This window comes from Salmo salar, chromosome ssa07 (genome assembly GCF_905237065.1).
Source record: "Salmo salar chromosome ssa07, Ssal_v3.1, whole genome shotgun sequence".
Classification (NCBI taxonomy): Eukaryota; Metazoa; Chordata; class Actinopteri; order Salmoniformes; family Salmonidae; genus Salmo; species Salmo salar.
Genome location: NC_059448.1, coordinates 67,991,004 through 68,017,503, shown reverse-complemented (window position 1 = coordinate 68,017,503; position 26,500 = coordinate 67,991,004). Strand labels below are relative to the sequence as shown.

Genomic DNA, 26,500 nt, shown 5'->3' with positions numbered 1-26,500 from the left:
CAGAGGGTTTCATGTTGTTCTGTGTGTTTATATCCAGAGGGTTTCATGTTGTTCTGTGTGTTTATATCCAGAGGGTTTCATGTTGTTCTGTGTGTTTATATCCAGAGGGTTTCATGTTGTTCTGTGTGTTTATATCCAGAGGGTTTCATGTTGTTCTGTGTGTTTATATCCAGAGGGTTTCATGTTGTTCTGTGTGTTTATATCCAGAGGGTTTCATGTTGTTCTGTGTGTTTATATCCAGAGGGTTTCATGTTGTTCTGTGTGTTTATATCCAGAGGGTTTCATGTTGTTCTGTGTGTTTATATCCAGAGGGTTTCATGTTGTTCTGTGTGTTTATATCCAGAGGGTTTCATGTTGTTCTGTGTGTTTATATCCAGAGGGTTTCATGTTGTTCTGTGTGTTTATATCCAGAGGGTTTCATGTTGTTCTGTGTGTTTATATCCAGAGGGTTTCATGTTGTTCTGTGTGTTTATATCCAGAGGGTTTCATGTTGTTCTGTGTGTTTATATCCAGAGGGTTTCATGTTGTTCTGTGTGTTTATATCCAGAGGGTTTCATGTTGTTCTGTGTGTTTATATCCAGAGGGTTTCATGTTGTTCTGTGTGTTTATATCCAGAGGGTTTCATGTTGTTCTGTGTGTTTATATCCAGAGGGTTTCATGTTGTTCTGTGTGTTTATATCCAGAGGGTTTCATGTTGTTCTGTGTGTTTATATCCAGAGGGTTTCATGTTGTTCTGTGTGTTTATATCCAGAGGGTTTCATGTTGTTCTGTGTGTTTATATCCAGAGGGTTTCATGTTGTTCTGTGTGTTTATATCCAGAGGGTTTCATGTTGTTCTGTGTGTTTATATCCAGAGGGTTTCATGTTGTTCTGTGTGTTTATATCCAGAGGGTTTCATGTTGTTCTGTGTGTTTATATCCAGAGGGTTTCATGTTGTTCTGTGTGTTTATATCCAGAGGGTTTCATGTTGTTCTGTGTGTTTATATCCAGAGGGTTTCATGTTGTTCTGTGTGTTTATATCCAGAGGGTTTCATGTTGTTCTGTGTGTTTATATCCAGAGGGTTTCATGTTGTTCTGTGTGTTTATATCCAGAGGGTTTCATGTTGTTCTGTGTGTTTATATCCAGAGGGTTTCATGTTGTTCTGTGTGTTTATATCCAGAGGGTTTCATGTTGTTCTGTGTGTTTATATCCAGAGGGTTTCATGTTGTTCTGTGTGTTTATATCCAGAGGGTTTCATGTTGTTCTGTGTGTTTATATCCAGAGGGTTTCATGTTGTTCTGTGTGTTTATATCCAGAGGGTTTCATGTTGTTCTGTGTGTTTATATCCAGAGGGTTTCATGTTGTTCTGTGTGTTTATATCCAGAGGGTTTCATGTTGTTCTGTGTGTTTATATCCAGAGGGTTTCATGTTGTTCTGTGTGTTTATATCCAGAGGGTTTCATGTTGTTCTGTGTGTTTATATCCAGAGGGTTTCATGTTGTTCTGTGTGTTTATATCCAGAGGGTTTCATGTTGTTCTGTGTGTTTATATCCAGAGGGTTTCATGTTGTTCTGTGTGTTTATATCCAGAGGGTTTCATGTTGTTCTGTGTGTTTATATCCAGAGGGTTTCATGTTGTTCTGTGTGTTTATATCCAGAGGGTTTCATGTTGTTCTGTGTGTTTATATCCAGAGGGTTTCATGTTGTTCTGTGTGTTTATATCCAGAGGGTTTCATGTTGTTCTGTGTGTTTATATCCAGAGGGTTTCATGTTGTTCTGTGTGTTTATATCCAGAGGGTTTCATGTTGTTCTGTGTGTTTATATCCAGAGGGTTTCATGTTGTTCTGTGTGTTTATATCCAGAGGGTTTCATGTTGTTCTGTGTGTTTATATCCAGAGGGTTTCATGTTGTTCTGTGTGTTTATATCCAGAGGGTTTCATGTTGTTCTGTGTGTTTATATCCAGAGGGTTTCATGTTGTTCTGTGTGTTTATATCCAGAGGGTTTCATGTTGTTCTGTGTGTTTATATCCAGAGGGTTTCATGTTGTTCTGTGTGTTTATATCCAGAGGGTTTCATGTTGTTCTGTGTGTTTATATCCAGAGGGTTTCATGTTGTTCTGTGTGTTTATATCCAGAGGGTTTCATGTTGTTCTGTGTGTTTATATCCAGAGGGTTTCATGTTGTTCTGTGTGTTTATATCCAGAGGGTTTCATGTTGTTCTGTGTGTTTATATCCAGAGGGTTTCATGTTGTTCTGTGTGTTTATATCCAGAGGGTTTCATGTTGTTCTGTGTGTTTATATCCAGAGGGTTTCATGTTGTTCTGTGTGTTTATATCCAGAGGGTTTCATGTTGTTCTGTGTGTTTATATCCAGAGGGTTTCATGTTGTTCTGTGTGTTTATATCCAGAGGGTTTCATGTTGTTCTGTGTGTTTATATCCAGAGGGTTTCATGTTGTTCTGTGTGTTTATATCCAGAGGGTTTCATGTTGTTCTGTGTGTTTATATCCAGAGGGTTTCATGTTGTTCTGTGTGTTTATATCCAGAGGGTTTCATGTTGTTCTGTGTGTTTATATCCAGAGGGTTTCATGTTGTTCTGTGTGTTTATATCCAGAGGGTTTCATGTTGTTCTGTGTGTTTATATCCAGAGGGTTTCATGTTGTTCTGTGTGTTTATATCCAGAGGGTTTCATGTTGTTCTGTGTGTTTATATCCAGAGGGTTTCATGTTGTTCTGTGTGTTTATATCCAGAGGGTTTCATGTTGTTCTGTGTGTTTATATCCAGAGGGTTTCATGTTGTTCTGTGTGTTTATATCCAGAGGGTTTCATGTTGTTCTGTGTGTTTATATCCAGAGGGTTTCATGTTGTTCTGTGTGTTTATATCCAGAGGGTTTCATGTTGTTCTGTGTGTTTATATCCAGAGGGTTTCATGTTGTTCTGTGTGTTTATATCCAGAGGGTTTCATGTTGTTCTGTGTGTTTATATCCAGAGGGTTTCATGTTGTTCTGTGTGTTTATATCCAGAGGGTTTCATGTTGTTCTGTGTGTTTATATCCAGAGGGTTTCATGTTGTTCTGTGTGTTTATATCCAGAGGGTTTCATGTTGTTCTGTGTGTTTATATCCAGAGGGTTTCATGTTGTTCTGTGTGTTTATATCCAGAGGGTTTCATGTTGTTCTGTGTGTTTATATCCAGAGGGTTTCATGTTGTTCTGTGTGTTTATATCCAGAGGGTTTCATGTTGTTCTGTGTGTTTATATCCAGAGGGTTTCATGTTGTTCTGTGTGTTTATATCCAGAGGGTTTCATGTTGTTCTGTGTGTTTATATCCAGAGGGTTTCATGTTGTTCTGTGTGTTTATATCCAGAGGGTTTCATGTTGTTCTGTGTGTTTATATCCAGAGGGTTTCATGTTGTTCTGTGTGTTTATATCCAGAGGGTTTCATGTTGTTCTGTGTGTTTATATCCAGAGGGTTTCATGTTGTTCTGTGTGTTTATATCCAGAGGGTTTCATGTTGTTCTGTGTGTTTATATCCAGAGGGTTTCATGTTGTTCTGTGTGTTTATATCCAGAGGGTTTCATGTTGTTCTGTGTGTTTATATCCAGAGGGTTTCATGTTGTTCTGTGTGTTTATATCCAGAGGGTTTCATGTTGTTCTGTGTGTTTATATCCAGAGGGTTTCATGTTGTTCTGTGTGTTTATATCCAGAGGGTTTCATGTTGTTCTGTGTGTTTATATCCAGAGGGTTTCATGTTGTTCTGTGTGTTTATATCCAGAGGGTTTCATGTTGTTCTGTGTGTTTATATCCAGAGGGTTTCATGTTGTTCTGTGTGTTTATATCCAGAGGGTTTCATGTTGTTCTGTGTGTTTATATCCAGAGGGTTTCATGTTGTTCTGTGTGTTTATATCCAGAGGGTTTCATGTTGTTCTGTGTGTTTATATCCAGAGGGTTTCATGTTGTTCTGTGTGTTTATATCCAGAGGGTTTCATGTTGTTCTGTGTGTTTATATCCAGAGGGTTTCATGTTGTTCTGTGTGTTTATATCCAGAGGGTTTCATGTTGTTCTGTGTGTTTATATCCAGAGGGTTTCATGTTGTTCTGTGTGTTTATATCCAGAGGGTTTCATGTTGTTCTGTGTGTTTATATCCAGAGGGTTTCATGTTGTTCTGTGTGTTTATATCCAGAGGGTTTCATGTTGTTCTGTGTGTTTATATCCAGAGGGTTTCATGTTGTTCTGTGTGTTTATATCCAGAGGGTTTCATGTTGTTCTGTGTGTTTATATCCAGAGGGTTTCATGTTGTTCTGTGTGTTTATATCCAGAGGGTTTCATGTTGTTCTGTGTGTTTATATCCAGAGGGTTTCATGTTGTTCTGTGTGTTTATATCCAGAGGGTTTCATGTTGTTCTGTGTGTTTATATCCAGAGGGTTTCATGTTGTTCTGTGTGTTTATATCCAGAGGGTTTCATGTTGTTCTGTGTGTTTATATCCAGAGGGTTTCATGTTGTTCTGTGTGTTTATATCCAGAGGGTTTCATGTTGTTCTGTGTGTTTATATCCAGAGGGTTTCATGTTGTTCTGTGTGTTTATATCCAGAGGGTTTCATGTTGTTCTGTGTGTTTATATCCAGAGGGTTTCATGTTGTTCTGTGTGTTTATATCCAGAGGGTTTCATGTTGTTCTGTGTGTTTATATCCAGAGGGTTTCATGTTGTTCTGTGTGTTTATATCCAGAGGGTTTCATGTTGTTCTGTGTGTTTATATCCAGAGGGTTTCATGTTGTTCTGTGTGTTTATATCCAGAGGGTTTCATGTTGTTCTGTGTGTTTATATCCAGAGGGTTTCATGTTGTTCTGTGTGTTTATATCCAGAGGGTTTCATGTTGTTCTGTGTGTTTATATCCAGAGGGTTTCATGTTGTTCTGTGTGTTTATATCCAGAGGGTTTCATGTTGTTCTGTGTGTTTATATCCAGAGGGTTTCATGTTGTTCTGTGTGTTTATATCCAGAGGGTTTCATGTTGTTCTGTGTGTTTATATCCAGAGGGTTTCATGTTGTTCTGTGTGTTTATATCCAGAGGGTTTCATGTTGTTCTGTGTGTTTATATCCAGAGGGTTTCATGTTGTTCTGTGTGTTTATATCCAGAGGGTTTCATGTTGTTCTGTGTGTTTATATCCAGAGGGTTTCATGTTGTTCTGTGTGTTTATATCCAGAGGGTTTCATGTTGTTCTGTGTGTTTATATCCAGAGGGTTTCATGTTGTTCTGTGTGTTTATATCCAGAGGGTTTCATGTTGTTCTGTGTGTTTATATCCAGAGGGTTTCATGTTGTTCTGTGTGTTTATATCCAGAGGGTTTCATGTTGTTCTGTGTGTTTATATCCAGAGGGTTTCATGTTGTTCTGTGTGTTTATATCCAGAGGGTTTCATGTTGTTCTGTGTGTTTATATCCAGAGGGTTTCATGTTGTTCTGTGTGTTTATATCCAGAGGGTTTCATGTTGTTCTGTGTGTTTATATCCAGAGGGTTTCATGTTGTTCTGTGTGTTTATATCCAGAGGGTTTCATGTTGATTTCTATTTCTACTTCAAAGTATTGCGCTTATGGTCTGAGTCTCACCTTCTCCTTCCCTCCTTGTGTGTGTGTGTGTGTGTGTGTGTGTGTGTGTGTGTGTGTGTGTGTGTGTGTGTGTGTGTGTGTGTGTGTGTGTGTGTGTGTGTGTGTGTGTGTGTGTGTGTGTGTGTGTGTGTGTGTGTGTGTGCGTGTGTTGTGTTTTGCAGGCGAAACCCTCTCCACTTCCACATCATAACAGACTCTACTGCCCAGCAGATTCTAGCGTCTCTGTTCCACACCTGGATGGTCCCTGCTGTCAGGGTGGACTTCTACGACGCAGACGAACTCAAGGTGAGACACACACGTCTACAGCTCACTTCCCAAAACAACTTCTCCTCATGTGATCAACAATAAGAGAGATTCTGCACCTTCGTCTTTCTCCAACTGATCTCCTCAAACATTCACATCCTCATCCTCTGTCCTCAACAAGACTGTCTGGTTCGTGTGTGTTAATACCTGAGGTGTCGTGGATCCTCAACAAGACTGTCTGGTTCGTGTGTGTTAATACCTGAGGTGTCATGGATCCTCAACAAGACTGTCTGGTTCGTGTGTGTTAATACCTGAGGTGTCGTGGTTCCTCAACAAGACTGTCTGGTTCGTGTGTGTTAATACCTGAGGTGTCGTGGTTCCTCAACAAGACTGTCTGGTTCGTGTGTGTTAATACCTGAGGTGTCATGGATCCTCAACAAGACTGTCTGGTTCGTGTGTGTTAATACCTGAGGTGTCGTGGTTCCTCAACAAGACTGTCTGGTTCGTGTGTTAATACCACCCTCTACCTCCTTCTCTTCTGTCAGGCTGAGGTGTCGTGGATCCCCAACAAGCATTACTCAGGTATCTACGGTCTGATGAAGCTGGTGCTCACCAAGACCTTACCTCCAGACTTGCAGAAAGTCATCGTCCTGGACACAGATATCACCTTCGCTACGGACATCGCTGAGCTCTGGGCCGTCTTCCACAAGTTCAAAGGTGAGGCTACTACATCATTTCCTGTTGGGGTGTAGTCATTGTGCTTCCTGTTGCTTCTGCTAAAGGGCTTGTATTCGTTAGGACCCGCTAGCAAAACTAAAATGAGTGTTTCTTATTGGACAAGGTCAGTTAGTCCCTCCCTATTTCAAATAAGTGTTCTTCTGTTAGGGAAAGGGGGGTACCTAGTCAGTTGGAAAGGAAAGGGGGATACCTAGTCAGTTGGAAAGGGGGGATACCTAGTCAGTTGGAAAGGAAAGGGGGATACCTAGTCAGTTGGAAAGGAAAGGGGGATACCTAGTCAGTTGGAAAGGGGGGATACCTAGTCAGTTGGAAAGGAAAGGGGGATACCTAGTCAGTTGGAAAGGGGGATACCTAGTCAGTTGGAAAGGAAAGGGGGGTACCTAGTCAGTTGGAAAGGGGGATACCTAGTCAGTTGGAAAGGAAAGGGGGATACCTAGTCAGTTGGAAAGGAAAGGGGGATACCTAGTCAGTTGGAAAGGAAGGGGGATACCTAGTCAGTTGGAAAGGGGGGATACCTAGTCAGTTGGAAAGGAAAGGGGGATACCTAGTCAGTTGGAAAGGGGGATACCTAGTCAGTTGGAAAGGAAAGGGGGGTACCTAGTCAGTTGGAAAGGGGGGATACCTAGTCAGTTGGAAAGGGGGATACCTAGTCAGTTGGAAAGGAAAGGGGGATACCTAGTCAGTTGGAAAGGGGGATACCTAGTCAGTTGGAAAGGGGGGTACCTAGTCAGTTGGAAAGGAAAGGGGGATACCTAGTCAGTTGGAAAGGGGGGATACCTAGTCAGTTGGAAAGGAAAGGGGGATACCTAGTCAGTTGGAAAGGGGAAAGGGGGATACCTAGTCAGTTGGAAAGGGGGATACCTAGTCAGTTGGAAAGGGGGATACCTAGTCAGTTGGAAAGGGGGGATACCTAGTCAGTTGGAAAGGAAAGGGGGATACCTAGTCAGTTGGAAAGGGGGGATACCTAGTCAGTTGGAAAGGGGGGATACCTAGTCAGTTGGAAAGGGGGATACCTAGTCAGTTGGAAAGGGGGGTACCTAGTCAGTTGGAAAGGGGGATACCTAGTCAGTTGGAAAGGGGGATACCTAGTCAGTTGGAAAGGGGGATACCTAGTCAGTTGGAAAGGGGGATACCTAGTCAGTTGGAAAGGAAAGGGGGATACCTAGTCATTTGGAAAGGGGGGATACCTAGTCAGTTGGAAAGGGGGATACCTAGTCAGTTGGAAAGGGGGATACCTAGTCAGTTGGAAAGGGGGGGTACCTAGTCAGTTGGAAAGGGGGGATAGCTAGTCAGTTGGAAAGGGGAAAGGGGGGATACCTAGTCAGTTGGAAAGGGGGATACCTAGTCAGTTGTAAAGGAAAGGGGGATACCTAGTCAGTTGGAAAGGGGGATAGCTAGTCAGTTGGAAAGGGGGATACCTAGTCAGTTGGAAAGGGGGGTACCTAGTCAGTTGTAAAGGAAAGGGGGATACCTAGTCAGTTGGAAAGGGGGATACCTAGTCAGTTGGAAAGGGGGGATACCTAGTCAGTTGGAAAGGGGAAAGGGGGGATACCTAGTCAGTTGGAAAGGGGGATACCTAGTCAGTTGGAAAGGGGGATACCTAGTCAGTTGGAAAGGGGGATACCTAGTCAGTTGGAAAGGAAAGGGGGATACCTAGTCATTTGGAAAGGGGGGATACCTAGTCAGTTGGAAAGGGGGATACCTAGTCAGTTGGAAAGGGGGATACCTAGTCAGTTGGAAAGGGGGGGTACCTAGTCAGTTGGAAAGGGGGATAGCTAGTCAGTTGGAAAGGGGAAAGGGGGGATACCTAGTCAGTTGGAAAGGGGGATACCTAGTCAGTTGTAAAGGAAAGGGGGATACCTAGTCAGTTGGAAAGGGGGATAGCTAGTCAGTTGGAAAGGGGGATACCTAGTCAGTTGGAAAGGGGGGGTACCTAGTCAGTTGTAAAGGAAAGGGGGATACCTAGTCAGTTGGAAAGGGGGATACCTAGTCAGTTGGAAAGGGGAAAGGGGGATACCTAGTCAGTTGGAAAGGAAAGGGGGGATACCTAGTCAGTTGGAAAGGAAAGGGGGGTACCTAGTCAGTTGGAAAGGGGGATACCTAGTCAGTTGGAAAGGAAAGGGGGGTAACTAGTCAGTTGGAAAGGGGGATACCTAGTCAGTTGGAAAGGGGGATACCTAGTCAGTTGGAAAGGGGGGATACCTAGTCAGTTGGAAAGGAAAGGGGGATACCTAGTCAGTTGGAAAGGGGGGATACCTAGTCAGTTGGAAAGGGGGATACCTAGTCAGTTGGAAAGGAAAGGGGGATACCTAGTCAGTTGGAAAGGAAAGGGGGATACCTAGTCAGTTGGAAAGGAAAGGGGGATACCTAGTCAGTTGGAAAGGAAAGGGGGATACCTAGTCAGTTGGAAAGGGGGATACCTAGTCAGTTGGAAAGGAAAGGGGGGTACCTAGTCAGTTGGAAAGGAAAGGGGGGATACCTAGTCAGTTGGAAAGGGGGGTACCTAGTCAGTTGGAAAGGGGAATACCTAGTCAGTTGGAAAGGGGGATACCTAGTCAGTTGGAAAGGAAAGGGGGGATACCTAGTCAGTTGGAAAGGAAAGGGGGGATACCTAGTCAGTTGGAAAGGGGGGTACCTAGTCAGTTGGAAAGGGGAATACCTAGTCAGTTGGAAAGGGGGATACCTAGTCAGTTGGAAAGGAAAGGGGGGATACCTAGTCAGTTGGAAAGGGGGATACCTATTCAGTTGGAAAAGGGGGTACCTAGTCAGTTGGAAAGGAAAGGGGGATACCTAGTCAGTTGGAAAGGGGGATACCTAGTCAGTTGGAAAGGAAAGGGGGATACCTAGTCAGTTGGAAAGGAAAGGGGGATACCTAGTCAGTTGGAAAGGGGGATACCTAGTCAGTTGGAAAGGAAAGGGGGATACCTAGTCAGTTGGAAAGGGGGATACCTAGTCAGTTGGAAAGGGGGGTACCTAGTCAGTTGGAAAGGGGGATACCTAGTCAGTTGGAAAGGAAAGGGGGATACCTAGTCAGTTGGAAAGGGGGGATACCTAGTCAGTTGGAAAGGGGGGTACCTAGTCAGTTGGAAAGGAAAGGGGGATACCTAGTCAGTTGGAAAGGGGGATACCTAGTCAGTTGGAAAGGGGGGTACCTAGTCAGTTGGAAAGGGGGATACCTAGTCAGTTGGAAAGGAAAGGGGGATACCTAGTCAGTTGGAAAGGGGGGATACCTAGTCAGTTGGAAAGGGGGGTACCTAGTCAGTTGGAAAGGAAAGGGGGATACCTAGTCAGTTGGAAAGGAAAGGGGGGGATACCTAGTCAGTTGGAAAGGAAAGGGGGATACCTAGTCAGTTGGAAAGGAAAGGGGGATACCTAGTCAGTTGGAAAGGAAAGGGGGATACCTAGTCAGTTGGAAAGGGGGGATACCTAGTCAGTTGGAAAGGGGGATACCTAGTCAGTTGGAAAGGAAAGGGGGATACCTAGTCAGTTGGAAAGGAAAGGGGGATACCTAGTCAGTTGGAAAGGAAAGGGGGATACCTAGTCAGTTGGAAAGGGGGATACCTAGTCAGTTGGAAAGGGGGGATACCTAGTCAGTTGGAAAGGAAAGGGGGATACCTAGTCAGTTGGAAAGGGGGGATACCTAGTCAGTTGGAAAGGGAAGGGGGATACCTAGTCAGTTGGAAAGGGGGATACCTAGTCAGTTGGAAAGGGGGGTACCTAGTCAGTTGGAAAGGGGGATACCTAGTCAGTTGGAAAGGAAAGGGGGATACCTAGTCAGTTGGAAAGGAAAGGGGGATACCTAGTCAGTTGGAAAGGGGGGATACCTAGTCAGTTGGAAAGGGAAGGGGGATACCTAGTCAGTTGGAAAGGGGGATACCTAGTCAGTTGGAAAGGGGGGTACCTAGTCAGTTGGAAAGGGGGATACCTAGTCAGTTGGAAAGGAAAGGGGGATACCTAGTCAGTTGGAAAGGGGGGATACCTAGTCAGTTGGAAAGGGGGGTACCTAGTCAGTTGGAAAGGAAAGGGGGGATACCTAGTCAGTTGGAAAGGGGGATACCTAGTCAGTTGGAAAGGAAAGGGGGATACCTAGTCAGTTGGAAAGGGGGATACCTAGTCAGTTGGAAAGGAAAGGGGGATACCTAGTCAGTTGGAAAGGAAAGGGGGATACCTAGTCAGTTGGAAAGGGGGGATACCTAGTCAGTTGGAAAGGGGGATACCTAGTCAGTTGGAAAGGAAAGGGGGGATACCTAGTCAGTTGGAAAGGAAAGGGGGGTACCTAGTCAGTTGGAAAGGAAAGGGGGGTACCTAGTCAGTTGGAAAGGAAAGGGGGTACCTAGTCAGTTGGAAAGGAAAGGGGGGTACCTAGTCAGTTGGAAAGGGGGGATACCTAGTCAGTTGGAAAGGGGGGATACCTAGTCAGTTGGAAAGGAAAGGGGGGATACCTAGTCAGTTGGAAAGGAAAGGGGGGTACCTAGTCAGTTAGAAAGGAAAGGGGGATACCTAGTCAGTTGGAAAGGAAAGGGGGGATACCTAGTCAGTTGGAAAGGAAAGGGGGATACCTAGTCAGTTGGAAAGGGGGATACCTAGTCAGTTGGAAAGGGGAAAGGGGGGATACCTAGTCAGTTGGAAAGGAAAGGGGGATACCTAGTCAGTTGGAAAGGAAAGGGGGGTACCTAGTCAGTTGGAAAGGGGGGATACCTAGTCAGTTGGAAAGGAAAGGGGGGTAACTAGTCAGTTGGAAAGGGGGATACCTAGTCAGTTGGAAAGGGGGGATACCTAGTCAGTTGGAAAGGGGGGATACCTAGTCAGTTGGAAAGGGGGGATACCTAGTCAGTTGGAAAGGGGGGATACCTAGTCAGTTGGAAAGGAAAGGGGGGATACCTAGTCAGTTGGAAAGGAAAGGGGGATACCTAGTCAGTTGGAAAGGAAAGGGGGATACCTAGTCAGTTGGAAAGGAAAGGGGGATACCTAGTCAGTTGGAAAGGAAAGGGGGGATACCTAGTCAGTTGGAAAGGGGGGATACCTAGTCAGTTGGAAAGGGGGGGTACCTAGTCAGTTGGAAAGGAAAGGGGGATACCTAGTCAGTTGGAAAGGGGGATACCTAGTCAGTTGGAAAGGAAAGGGGGATACCTAGTCAGTTGGAAAGGAAAGGGGGATACCTAGTCAGTTGGAAAGGGGGGTACCTAGTCAGTTGGAAAGGAAAGGGGGATACCTAGTCAGTTGGAAAGGGGGATACCTAGTCAGTTGGAAAGGGGGATACCTAGTCAGTTGGAAAGGAAAGGGGGGTACCTAGTCAGTTGGAAAGGGGGATACCTAGTCAGTTGGTAAGGAAAGGGGGGATACCTAGTCAGTTGGAAAGGGGGGGTACCTAGTCAGTTGGAAAGGGGAATACCTAGTCAGTTAGAAAGGGGGATACCTAGTCAGTTGGAAAGGAAAGGGGGGATACCTAGTCAGTTGGAAAGGGGAATACCTAGTCAGTTGGAAAGGGGGGTACCTAGTCAGTTGGAAAGGAAAGGGGGATACCTAGTCAGTTGGAAAGGGGGGATACCTAGTCAGTTGGAAAGGAAACGGGGATACCTAGTCAGTTGGAAAGGAAAGGGGGATACCTAGTCAGTTGGAAAGGGGGGATACCTAGTCAGTTGGAAAGGAAAGGGGGATACCTAGTCAGTTGGAAAGGAAAGGGGGGATACCTAGTCAGTTGGAAAGGGGGGATACCTAGTCAGTTGGAAAGGGGGATACCTAGTCAGTTGGAAAGGAAAGGGGGGATACCTAGTCAGTTGGAAAGGGGGGATACCTAGTCAGTTGGAAAGGGGGATACCTAGTCAGTTGGAAAGGAAAGGGGGGTACCTAGTCAGTTGGAAAGGGGGATACCTAGTCAGTTGGAAAGGAAAGGGGGGATACCTAGTCAGTTGGAAAGGGGGATACCTAGTCAGTTGGAAAGGAAAGGGGGATACCTAGTCAGTTGGAAAGGAAAGGGGGATACCTAGTCAGTTGGAAAGGAAAGGGGGATACCTAGTCAGTTGGAAAGGGGGGATACCTAGTCAGTTGGAAAGGAAAGGGGGGATACCTAGTCAGTTGGAAAGGGGGATACCTAGTCAGTTGGAAAGGAAAGGGGGGATACCTAGTCAGTTGGAAAGGGGGATACCTAGTCAGTTGGAAAGGAAAGGGGGGATACCTAGGCAGTTGGAAAGGAAAGGGGGGATACCTAGTCAGTTGGAAAGGAAAGGGGGGATACCTAGTCAGTTGGAAAGGGGGATACCTAGTCAGTTGGAAAGGAAAGGGGGGATACCTAGTCAGTTGGAAAGGGGGATACCTAGTCAGTTGGAAAGGGGGATACCTTGTCAGTTGGAAAGGGGGGATACCTAGTCAGTTGTGCAACTAAATGTATCTTCCGCATTTAACCCACCAACCCCTGGGAATCAGAGAGGTGCAGAGGGGGCTGCCTGGGTTAACTGCCTTGCTCATGGGAACAGTGGGTTAACTGCCTTGCTCAGGGGAACAGTGGGTTAACTGCCTTGCTCAGGGGAACAGTGGGTTAACTGCCTTGCTCAGGAGAACAGTGGGTTAACTGCCTTGCTCAGGGGAACAGTGGGTTAACTGCCTTGCTCAGGGGAACAGTGGGTTAACTGCCTTGCTCAGGGGAACAGTGGGTTAACTGCCTTGCTCAGGAGAACAGTGGGTTAACTGCCTTGCTCAGGGGAACAGTGGGTTAACAGCCTTGCTCAGGGGAACAGTGGGTTAAGTGCCTTGTTCAGGGGAACATTGGGTTAACTGCCTTGCTCAGGGGAACAGTGGGTTAACTGCCTTGCTCAGGGGAACAGTGGGTTAACTGTGGGTTAACTGCCTTGCTCAGGGGAACAGTGGGTTAACTGTGGGTTAACTGCCTTGTTCAGGGGAACAGTGGGTTAACTGCCATGCTCAGGGGAACAGTGGGTTAACTGCCATGCTCAGGGGAACAGTGGGTTAACTGCCATGCTCAGGGGAACAGTGGGTTAACTGCCTTGCTCAGGGGAACAGTGGGTTAACTGCCTTGCTCAGGGGAACAGTGGGTTAACTGCCTTGCTCAGGGGAACAGTGGGTTAACTGCCTTGCTCGGGGGCAGAACGACAGATTTTTACCTTGTCAGCTCAGAGATTCGATCCAGCAACCTTCCGGTTACTGGCCCAATGCTCTAACCACTAGGCTACGTTTGGATCCTAATTGAGTTGTCTATTCAGGACGTACATTTAAATTCAATTGATGATTTGCACATTGTTTTTCTACGAGGAGGAAGAGGGAGGAGGTGGAGTCCAGAGATTTATTAGTCCCTTACTGTCCCACTGTGGATTACCTTTGGGATTACCTTTGGGATTACCTTTGGGATTACCTTTGGATTACCTTTTGGATTACCTTTGGATTACCTTTTGGATTACCTTGGGATTACCTTCATTAACAGTTCACTTTATGCTTCACCCCTACCCCCCCACCCTGTTCATTCTCTACCCCCCCACCCTGTTCATTCTCTACCCCCCCACCCTGTTCATTCTCTACCCCCCCACCCTGTTCATTCTCTACCCCCCCACCCTGTTCATTCTCTACCCCCCCACCCTGTTCATTCTCTACCCCCCCACCCTGTTCATTCTCTACCCCCCCACCCTGTTCATTCTCTACCCCCCACCCTGTTCATTCTCTACCCCCCACCCTGTTCATTCTCTACCCCCCCACCCTGTTCATTCTCTACCCCCCACCCTGTTCATTCTCTACCCCCCCCACCCTGTTCATTCTCTACCCCCCCCCACCCTGTTCATTCTCTACCCCCCCACCCTGTTCATTCTCTACCCCCCCACCCTGTTCATTCTCTACCCCCCCCACCCTGTTCATTCTCTACCCCCCCCCACCCTGTTCATTCTCTACCCCCCCACCCTGTTCATTCTCTACCCCCCACCCTGTTCATTCTCTACCCCCCACCCTGTTCATTCTCTACCCCCCCACCCTGTTCATTCTCTACCCCCCCACCCTGTTCATTCTCTACCCCCCCACCCTGTTCATTCTCTACCCCCCCACCCTGTTCATTCTCTACCCCCCCACCCTGTTCATTCTCTACCCCCCCACCCTGTTCATTCTCTACCCCCCCACCCTGTTCATTCTCTACCCCCCCACCCTGTTCATTCTCTACCCCCCCCACCCTGTTCATTCTCTACCCCCCACCCTGTTCATTCTCTACCCCCCCACCCTGTTCATTCTCTACCCCCCACCCTGTTCATTCTCTACCCCCCACCCTGTTCATTCTCTACCCCCCCACCCTGTTCATTCTCTACCCCCCCACCCTGTTCATTCTCTACCCCCCCACCCTGTTCATTCTCTACCCCCCCACCCTGTTCATTCTCTACCCCCCCACCCTGTTCATTCTCTACCCCCCACCCTGTTCATTCTCTACCCCCCCACCCTGTTCATTCTCTACTCCCCCCACCCTGTTCATTCTCTACCCCCCCACCCTGTTCATTCTCTACCCCCCACCCTGTTCATTCTCTACTCCCCCACCCTGTTCATTCTCTACCCCCCCACCCTGTTCATTCTCTACCCCCCACCCTGTTCATTCTCTAACCCCCACCCTGTTCATTCTCTACCCCCCCACCCTGTTCATTCTCTACTCCCCCACCCTGTTCATTCTCTACCCCCCACCCTGTTCATTCTCTACCCCCCACCCTGTTCATTCTCTACCCCCCACCCTGTTCATTCTCTACCCCCCCACCCTGTTCATTCTCTACCCCCCCCACCCTGTTCATTCTCTACCCCCCACCCTGTTCATTCTCTACCCCCCACCCTGTTCATTCTCTACCCCCCACCCTGTTCATTCTCTACCCCCTCACCCTGTTCATTCTCTACCCCCCCACCCTGTTCATTCTCTACCCCCCCACCCTGTTCATTCTCTACCCCCCACCCTGTTCATTCTCTACCCCCCACCCTGTTCATTCTCTACCCCCCCACCCTGTTCATTCTGTCCTTTCTACCTCTCACCCATTCAGTTAGCTGTCCTTTCTACCCCTCACCCATTCAGTTAGCTGTCCTTTCTACCCCCCCACCCATTCAGTTAGCTGTCCTTTCTACCCCCCCACCCATTCAGTTAGCTGTCCTTCTACCCCCCCATTCAGTTAGCTGTCCTTTCTACCCCTCACCCATTCAGTTAGCCGTCCTTTCTACCCCTCACCCATTCAGTTAGCTGTCCTTTCTACCCCTCACCCATTCAGTTAGCTGTCCTTTCTACCTATCACCCATTCAGTTAGCTGTCCTTTCTACCCCTCACCCATTCAGTTAGCTGTCCTTTCTACCCCTCACCCATTCAGTTAGCTGTCCTTTCTACCCCTCACCCATTCAGTTAGCTGTCCTTTCTACCCCTCACCCATTCAGTTAGCTGTCCTTTCTACCCCCCACCCATTCAGTTAGCTGTCCTTTCTACCCCTCACCCATTCAGTTAGCTGTCCTTTCTACCCCCCCACCCATTCAGTTAGCTGTCCTTTCTACCCCCCCACCCATTCAGTTAGCTGTCCTTTCTACCTCTCACCCATTCAGTTAGCTGTCCTTTCTACCCCTCACCCATTCAGTTAGCCGTCATTTCAACCCCTCACCCATTCAGTTAGCTGTCCTTTCTACCCCTCACCCATTCAGTTAGCTGTCCTTTCTACCCCCCCACCCATTCAGTTAGCTGTCCTTTCTACCTCTCACCCATTCAGTTAGCTGTCCTTTATACCACCCACCCATTCAGTTAGCTGTCCTTTCTACCCCTCACCCATTCAGTTAGCTGTCCTTTCAACCCCCCCACCCATTCAGTTAGCTGTCCTTTCTACCCCTCACCCATTCAGTTAGCCGTCCTTTCTACCCCTCACCCATTCAGTTAGCTGTCCTTTCTACCCCTCACCCATTCAATTAGCTGTCCTTTCTACCTCTCACCCATTCAGTTAGCCGTCCTTTCTACCCCTCACCCATTCAGTTAGCTGTCCTTTCTACCCCTCACCCATTCAATTAGCTGTCCTTTCAACCCCCCCACCCATTCAGTTAGCTGTCCTTTCTACCCCTCACCCATTCAGTTAGCTGTCCTTTCTACCCCTCACCCATTCAATTAGCTGTCCTTTCTACACCTCACCCATTCAGTTAGCTGTCCTTTCTACCCCTCACCCATTCAGTTAGCTGTCCTTTCTACCTCTCACCCATTCAGCTAGCTGTCCTTTCTACCCCTCACCCATTCAGTTAGCTGTCCTTTCTACCCCTCACCCATTCAATTAGCTGTCCTTTCTACACCTCACCCATTCAGTTAGCTGTCCTTTCTACCCCTCACCCATTCAGTTAGCTGTCCTTTCTACCTCTCACCCATTCAGCTAGCTGTCCTTTCTACCCCTCACCCATTCAGTTAGCTGTCCTTTCTACCCCTCACCCATTCAGTTAGCTGTCCTTTCTACTCCTCACCCATTCAGTTAGCTGTCCTTTCTACCCCTCACCCATTCAGTTAGCTGTCCTTTCTACCCCTCACCCATTCAGTTAGCTGTCCTTTCTACCCATCACCCATTCAGTTGGCTGTTCTTTCAACCCCCCCCCCCCCACTGCATTCTCACATACTGACTATGCGGCCCGAATGGCAATCTATTCCATATATAGTGCACTACTTTTTTCCAGAGCCTCATTTGCCCTGGACAAAAGTAGTGCACTATATAGGTAATAGAGTGCCATTAGGGAGGCATATGGATTCTAGCACATTCACAGGTGTACAGCGACGTGTTCGATGCTGAGTACTCCCTATTTTAAACCTGTGCTTTTATCCCATTTAAAGTGAAACCACCTACAGTGCTGAAACTTAAATTCCTACTACTTTGCTATTTTAATGATTCCAGAACTTACTTACATTTCCATTAGGCGTTTCAAACCATTATACCACAGACCACCTACTGCGATGATTCTGAATTGTGACGTAAAAAGAATTGTAATTACCATAATGTATTCTATTTTAATGTTTAGAATTCAGAACTACTTTACAGTTCAATTAGAATTCAAACCCACTCTCTGTTCCATCTAGCCAGCCAATCATTCTTTCCCAAGCAGCGTATCGCAGACACATTGGTTTGGATTAAGAGTGTTGGATGGTTTAGGATTCTGAAAGTCTAATATTGAAGTCTCCGCCTCCCACCCTTCTTTTACCCAGGAGACAGTATGCAGATAGTAGCTTGTCATTGTGACGGTTCAGGCAAAGAGGTAAAACTGGCTCTATAGATTCAGGTATCTAGTGCTGCTCCTACAGCCCACTGCTGGGCCTCTATCTGCTCCTACAGCCCCCTATCTGCTCCTACAGCCCCCTGCTGGGTCTCTATCTGCTCCTACAGCCCCCTATCTGCTCCTACAGCCCCCTGCTGGGTCTCTATCTGCTCCTACAGCCCCCTGCTGGTTCTCTATCTGCTCCTACAGCCCCCTGCTGGGTCTCTATCTGCTCCTACAGCCCCCTGCTGGGTCTCTATCTGCTCCTACAGCCCCCTATCTGCTCCTACAGCCCCCTGCTGGGTCTCTATCTGCTCCTACAGCCCCCTATCTGCTCCTACAGCCCCCTGCTGGGTCTCTATCTGCTCCTACAGCCCCCTGCTGGGTCTCTATCTGCTCCTACAGCCCCCTATCTGCTCCTACAGCCCCCTGCTGGGTCTCTATCTGCTCCTACAGCCCCCTATCTGCTCCTACAGCCCCCTGCTGGGTCTCTATCTGCTCCTACAGCCCCCTGCTGGGTCTCTATCTGCTCCTACAGCCCCCTGCTGGGTCTCTATCTGCTCCTACAGCCCCCTATCTGCTCCTACAGCCCCCTGCTGGGTCTCTATCTGCTCCTACAGCCCCCTGCTGGGTCTCTATCTGCTCCTACAGCCCCCTGCTGGGTCTCTATCTGCTCCTACAGCCCCCTGCTGGGTCTCTATCTGCTCCTACAGCCCCCTGCTGGGTCTCTATCTGCTCCTACAGCCCCCTATCTGCTCCTACAGCCCCCTGCTGGGTCTCTATCTGCTCCTACAGCCCCCTATCTGCTCCTACAGCCCCCTGCTGGGTCTCTATCTGCTCCTACAGCCCCCTGCTGGGTCTCTATCTGCTCCTACAGCCCCCTATCTGCTCCTACAGCCCCCTGCTGGGTCTCTATCTGCTCCTACAGCCCCCTGCTGGGTCTCTATCTGCTCCTACAGCCCCCTGCTGGGTCTCTCAGACTGTAGGATGTTGTTTGGGTAGAAACCCAGCTAGATGTCTCAGTGACTGTAGGATGTTGTTTGGGTAGAAACCCAGATAGATGTCTGACTGTAGGATGTTGTTTGGGTAGAAACCCAGCTAGATGTCTGACTGTAGGATGTTGTTCGGGTAGAAACCAGCATCCTACAGTCTCTGCTACATTGTAACAGCGAAGTGGCCACGGTGAACTCATATATGGGGCTCAGCCAGGACTGTTACTTTTGTAACTGAATGAAAACATTTTAAAAAAGTTATTTAACCGATTTTGATGTTTTGGAAAGTAGATGGTAAATCTGCCTGTGAACAGATTGGGGAGAGTTAATCCTGTGGTATTAAGCCCAGTGTCACAGACCGGCGTTCATTAGTAAAATGACTAAGTATACTTGTGGTGGACAGATGTCAACTGATACGCAACAACACACTGAAATGAACCTTATGGTTCGTATTGTAGCATAGCAACACCCTGAAATGAACCTTATGGTTCGTATTGTAGCATAGCAACACCCTGAAATGAACCTTATGGTCCGTATTGTAGCATAGCAACACACTGAAATGAACCTTATGGTTCGTATTGTAGCATAGCAACACACTGAAATGAACCTTCTGGTTCGTATTGTAGCATAGCAACACCCTGAAATGAACCTTATGGTTCGTATTGTAGCATAGCAACACCCTGAAATGAACCTTCTGGTTCGTATTGTAGCATAGCAACACCCTGAAATGAACCTTATGGTCCGTATTGTAGCATAGCAACACCCTGAAATGAACCTTATGGTTCGTATTGTAGCATAGCAACACCCTGAAATGAACCTTATGGTTCGTATTGTAGCATAGCAACACCCTGAAATGAACCTTATGGTCCGTATTGTAGCATAGCAACACCCTGAAATGAACCTTATGGTTCGTATTGTAGCATAGCAACACACTGAAATGAACCTTCTGGTTCGTATTGTAGCATAGCAACACCCTGAAATGAACCTTATGGTCCGTATTGTAGCATAGCAACACCCTGAAATGAACCTTATGGTTCGTATTGTAGCATAGCAACACCCTGAAATGAACCTTATGGTCCGTATTGTAGCATAGCAACACCCTGAAATTAACCTTCTGGTTCGTATTGTAGCATAGCAACACACTGAAATGAACCTTCTGGTCCGTATTGTAGCATAGCAACACCCTGAAATGAACCTTATGGTTCGTATTGTAGCATAGCAACACCCTGAAATGAACCTTATGGTTCGTATTGTAGCATAGCAACACCCTGAAATGAACCTTCTGGTCCGTATTGTAGCATAGCAACACCCTGAAATGAACCTTCTGGTTCGTATTGTAGCATAGCAACACACTGAAATGAACCTTCTGGTTCGTATTGTAGCATAGCAACATAGATGCTAATTCAATAACATGGCATCATTAACATAGCATCTCACTCATCATTACTCAGGATTCATTCAGGATTATCCGTAACCATGGTATCATCCACATCAATGTAGAAGTGGTTAGAAACATATTCTATGTTTTATTTGCAATAAAAGTGACTCCAAAATGACACCGATATATATTTTTTACCTTCATTTCTATTGAGAATCAAAATAATCTGAATAACTACCAAAACAATCAGCAAATGTATCCAACTAGTTTGTAGTCATTGTGTGTTTATATGGGACCATATATTTAACTTTGTACTACTTTAATACACAGAAGTGAATTTGTACCAATACTTTTGCTCCCCTAAAATAGTGGACTATATACAAAAAAAAAGTGCTGTAAATTTCAAAACGGTTCACCCGGGATGAATGAAAATACCCTCAAATGAAAGCTGACAGTCTGAGTCTGTACTTTAACATCATAGTCATTGTGTGATTAAACCCAAACTTTTGGAGTATAGAGCCAAAAGAATAAAAACATGCTTCACTGTCCCCATAACTACAGAGGGAACTGTATTTTATTCCCAGTAGACTGACTAGTCCAGTATGTATTTTATTCTCAGTAGACTGACTGGTCCAGTATGTATTATATTCCCAGTAGACTGACTGACTAGTCCAGTATATATTTTATTCCCAGTAGACTGACTAGTCCAGTATATATTTTATTCCCAGTAGACTGACTACTCCAGTATGTATTTTATTCCCAGTAGACTGACTAGTCCAGTATATATTTTATTCCCAGTAGACTGACTAGTCCAGTATGTATTTTATTCCCAGTAGACTGACTAGTCCAGTATGTATTTTATTCCCAGTAGACTGACTAGTCCAGTATGTATTTTATTCTCAGTAGACTGACTAGTCCAGTATGTATTTTATTCCCAGTAGACTGACTAGTCCAGTATGTATTTTATTCTCAGTAGACTGACTAGTCCAGTATGTATTTTATTCTCAGTAGACTGACTAGTCCAGTATGTATTTTATTCCCAGTAGACTGACTAGTCCAGTATGTATTTTATTCTCAGTAGACTGACTAGTCCAGTATGTATTTTATTCCCAGTAGACTGACTAGTCCAGTATGTATTTTATTCTCAGTAGACTGACTAGTCCAGTATGTATTTTATTCCCAGTAGACTGACTAGTCCAGTATATATTTTATTCCCAGTAGACTGACTGACTAGTCCAGTATGTATTTTATTCCCAGTAGACTGACTAGTCCAGTATGTATTTTATTCCCAGTAGACTGACTAGTCCAGTATATATTTTATTCCCAGTAGACTGACTGACTAGTCCAGTATGTATTTTATTCCCAGTAGACTGACTAGTCCAGTATGTATTTTATTCCCAGTAGACTGACTAGTCCAGTATATATTTTATTCCCAGTAGACTGACTAGTCCAGTATATATTTTATTCCCAGTAGACTGACTGACTAGTCCAGTATGTATTTTATTCCCAGTAGACTGACTAGTCCAGTATGTATTTTATTCCCAGTAGACTGACTAGTCCAGTATGTATTTTATTCCCAGTAGACTGACTAGTCCAGTATGTATTTTATTCCCAGTAGACTGACTGACTAGTCCAGTATATATTTTATTCCCAGTAGACTGACTGACTAGTCCAGTATATATTTTATTCCCAGTAGATTGACTAGTCCAGTATGTATTTTATTCTCAGTAGACTGACTAGTCCAGTATGTATTTTATTCCCAGTAGACTGACTAGTCCAGTATGTATTTTATTCTCAGTAGACTGACTAGTCCAGTATGTATTTTATTCCCAGTAGACTGACTAGTCCAGTATATATTTTATTCCCAGTAGACTGACTGACTAGTCCAGTATGTATTTTATTCCCAGTAGACTGACTAGTCCAGTATGTATTTTATTCTCAGTAGACTGACTAATCCAGTATGTATTTTATTACCAGTAGACTGACTAGTCCAGTATGTATTTTATTCCCAGTAGACTGACTAGTCCAGTATATATTTTATTCCCAGTAGACTGACTAGTCCAGTATATATTTTATTCCCAGTAGACTGACTGACTAGTCCAGTATGTATTTTATTCCCAGTAGACTGACTAGTCCAGTATGTATTTTATTCCCAGTAGACTGACTAGTCCAGTATGTATTTTATTCCCAGTAGACTGACTAGTCCAGTATGTATTTTATTCCCAGTAGACTGACTGACTAGTCCAGTATATATTTTATTCCCAGTAGACTGACTGACTAGTCCAGTATATATTTTATTCCCAGTAGATTGACTAGTCCAGTATGTATTTTATTCTCAGTAGACTGACTAGTCCAGTATGTATTTTATTCTCAGTAGACTGACTAGTCCAGTATGTATTTTATTCCCAGTAGACTGACTAGTCCAGTATGTATTTTATTCTCAGTAGACTGACTAGTCCAGTATGTATTTTTTTCCCAGTAGACTGACTAGTCCAGTATATATTTTATTCCCAGTAGACTGACTGACTAGTCCAGTATGTATTTTATTCCCAGTAGACTGACTAGTCCAGTATGTATTTTATTCCCAGTAGACTGACTAGTCCAGTATGTATTTTATTCTCAGTAGACTGACTAATCCAGTATGTATTTTATTCCCAGTAGACTGACTAGTCCAGTATGTATTTTATTCCCAGTAGACTGACTAGTCCAGTATATATTTTATTCCCAGTAGACTGACTAGTCCAGTATATATTTTATTCCCAGTAGACTGACTGACTAGTCCAGTATGTATTTTATTCCCAGTAGACTGACTAGTCCAGTATGTATTTTATTCCCAGTAGACTGACTAGTCCAGTATGTATTTTATTCCCAGTAGACTGACTGACTAGTCCAGTATATATTTTATTCCCAGTAGACTGACTAGTCCAGTATGTATTTTATTCCCAGTAGACTGACTAGTCCAGTATGTATTTTATTCCCAGTAGACTGACTAGTCCAGTATATATTTTATTCCCAGTAGACTGACTGACTAGTCCAGTATGTATTTTATTCCCAGTAGACTGACTAGTCCAGTATGTATTTTATTCCCAGTAGACTGACTAGTCCAGTATGTATTTTATTCCCAGTAGACTGACTAGTCCAGTATGTATTTTATTCCCAGTAGACTGACTGACTAGTCCAGTATATATTTTATTCCCAGTAGACTGACTGACTAGTCCAGTATATATTTTATTCCCAGTAGATTGACTAGTCCAGTATGTATTTTATTCTCAGTAGACTGACTAGTCCAGTATGTATTTTATTCTCAGTAGACTGACTAGTCCAGTATGTATTTTATTCCCAGTAGACTGACTAGTCCAGTATGTATTTTATTCTCAGTAGACTGACTAGTCCAGTATGTATTTTTTTCCCAGTAGACTGACTAGTCCAGTATATATTTTATTCCCAGTAGACTGACTGACTAGTCCAGTATGTATTTTATTCCCAGTAGACTGACTAGTCCAGTATGTATTTTATTCCCAGTAGATTGACTAGTCCAGTATGTATTTTATTCTCAGTAGACTGACTAATCCAGTATGTATTTTATTCCCAGTAGACTGACTAGTCCAGTATGTATTTTATTCCCAGTAGACTGACTAGTCCAGTATATATTTTATTCCCAGTAGACTGACTAGTCCAGTATATATTTTATTCCCAGTAGACTGACTGACTAGTCCAGTATGTATTTTATTCCCAGTAGACTGACTAGTCCAGTATGTATTTTATTCCCAGTAGACTGACTAGTCCAGTATGTATTTTATTCCCAGTAGACTGACTGACTAGTCCAGTATATATTTTATTCCCAGTAGACTGACTGACTAGTCCAGTATATATTTTATTCCCAGTAGATTGACTGACTAGTCCAGTATATATTTTATTCCCAGTAGACTGACTAGTCCAGTATGTATTTTATTCCCAGTAGACTGACTAGTCCAGTATGTATTTTATTCCCAGTAGACTGACTAGTCCAGTATATATTTTATTCCCAGTAGACTGACTGACTAGTCCAGTATGTATTTTATTCCCAGTAGACTGACTAGTCCAGTATGTATTTTATTCCCAGTAGACTGACTAGTCCAGTATGTATTTTATTCCCAGTAGACTGACTAGTCCAGAATGTATTTTATTCTGCCTGGCAGGTTACTGTAAACACTTCAAAGTAGATTTCTTGAAAAACATTTTCCCTGATACTCTTTCCCTATTTGTCTTTCCTCCAATCCTCACTTCCTCTCTCCTCGCCGCCTCCTCAGAGCACATTGCAGGAGAAGGTTTTAAGGGCGGGTCCTTTGATCTTCTCCCCCAATCCGGTTCGAGAAGGAGGCGAGGACAGAGGATACTAGGAAATTGAGACAAATTGAGAAAAGACCGGCAACGTCTTGCGAACACAGTAAACTGTATCTATCTGAGCGAAGGCCCAAGCTGTCTCAGAATGGGCTTTCTTCATCTAGTTGATTACAGGTATTAGCAGGGAGGGCAAGGACCACTCTGGCTGTTACTGTCCACTCTAAATCCACACACACACACACACACACACACACACACACACACACACACACACACACACACACACACACACACACACACACACACACACACACACACACACACACACACACACACACACACACACAGAGAGACTCTCCAAATCCTCCTTTACTTAACTGGATTAAACGGCAGCTTCTCTCCTCCAAATAGCCACATGGTGAAGTCTTAAGAAGAACCAACAGATAGTCCACTACTTTATAATCTATTTTACTGACGGACTGCTACTTCCCCTGTTGTTTTAGTGTTTTAATGTCATCCCTACCATTCATACACCCTCTAATGTCATCCCTACCATTCATACACCCTCTAATGTCATCCCTACCATTCATACACCCTCTCTAATGTCATCCCTACCATTCACACCCTCTGTCATCCCTACCATTCACACCCTCTGTCATCCCTACCATTCACACCCCCTCTAATGTCATCCCTACCATTCATACACCCTCTCTAATGTCATCCCTACCATTCACACACCCTCTCTAATGTCATCCCTACCATTCACACCCTCTCTAATGTCATCCCTACCATTCATACACCCTCTCTAATGTCATCCCTACCATTCATACACCCTCTCTAATGTCATCCCTACCATTCATACACCCTCTCTAATGTCATCCCTACCATTCACACCCCCTCTAATGTCATCCCTACCATTCACACCCTCTCTAATGTTATCCCTACCATTCACACACCCTCTCTAATGTCATCCCTACCATTCACCCCCTCTAATGTCATCCCTACCATTCATACACCCTCTCTAATGTCATCCCTACCATTCACACCCTCTGTCATCCCTACCATTCACACCCTCTGTCATCCCTACCATTCACACCCTCTGTCATCCCTACCATTCACACCCCCTCTAATGTCATCCCTACCATTCACACACCCCCTCTAAAGTCATCCCTACCATTCACACCCTCTCTAATGTCATCCCTACCATTCATACACCCTCTCTAATGTCATCCCTACCATTCATACACCCTCTCTAATGTCATCCCTACCATTCACACACCCTCTCTAATGTCATCCCTACCATTCATACACCCTCTCTAATGTCATCCCTACCATTCATACACCCTCTCTAATGTCATCCCTACCATTCACACCCTCTCTAATGTCATCCCTACCATTCATACACCCTCTCTAATGTCATCCCTACCATTCAACACCCTCTCTAATGTCATCCCTACCATTCACACCCTCTCTAATGTCATCCCTACCATTCACACCCTCTCTAATGTCATCCCTACCATTCACACCCCCTCTAATGTCATCCCTACCATTCATACACCCTCTCTAATGTCATCCCTACCATTCACATCCCCTCTAATGTCATCCCTACCATCCATACAGCCTCTCTAATGTCATCCCTACCATTCATACACCCTCTCTAATGTCATCCCTACCATTCGCACACCCTCTAATGTCATCCCTACCATTCACACCCCCTCTGTCATCCTTACCATTCACACCCTCTAATGTCATCCCTACCATTCACACCCTCTCTAATGTCATCCCTACCATTCATACACCCTCTCTAATGTCATCCCTACCATTCACACCCTCTCTAATGTCATCCCTACCATTCATACACCCTCTCTAATGTCATCCCTACCATTCACACACCCTCTCTAATGTCATCCCTACCATTCACACCCTCTCTAATGTCATCCCTATCATTCACACCCTCTAATGTCAACCCTACCATTCACACACCCTCTCTAATGTCATCCCTACTTTTCATACACCCTCTAATGTCATCCCTAC

At 45.1% G+C, this 26,500-nt stretch overlaps 1 protein-coding gene across 2 annotated transcripts in view; it reads left to right on the top strand.

Moving 5' to 3' along the window:
* LOC106598122 (LARGE xylosyl- and glucuronyltransferase 1) overlaps positions 1–26,500 on the top strand; it is a 199,091-nt gene that overhangs the window by 97,906 nt on the left and 74,685 nt on the right. For both annotated transcript variants that reach the window (XM_045722497.1, XM_045722496.1), the window contains exons 5-6: positions 5,734–5,857; positions 6,361–6,532. In XM_045722497.1, the coding sequence (XP_045578453.1) occupies positions 5,734–5,857; positions 6,361–6,532 (296 nt within the window). The remainder of the gene's footprint in view (positions 1–5,733; positions 5,858–6,360; positions 6,533–26,500) is intronic.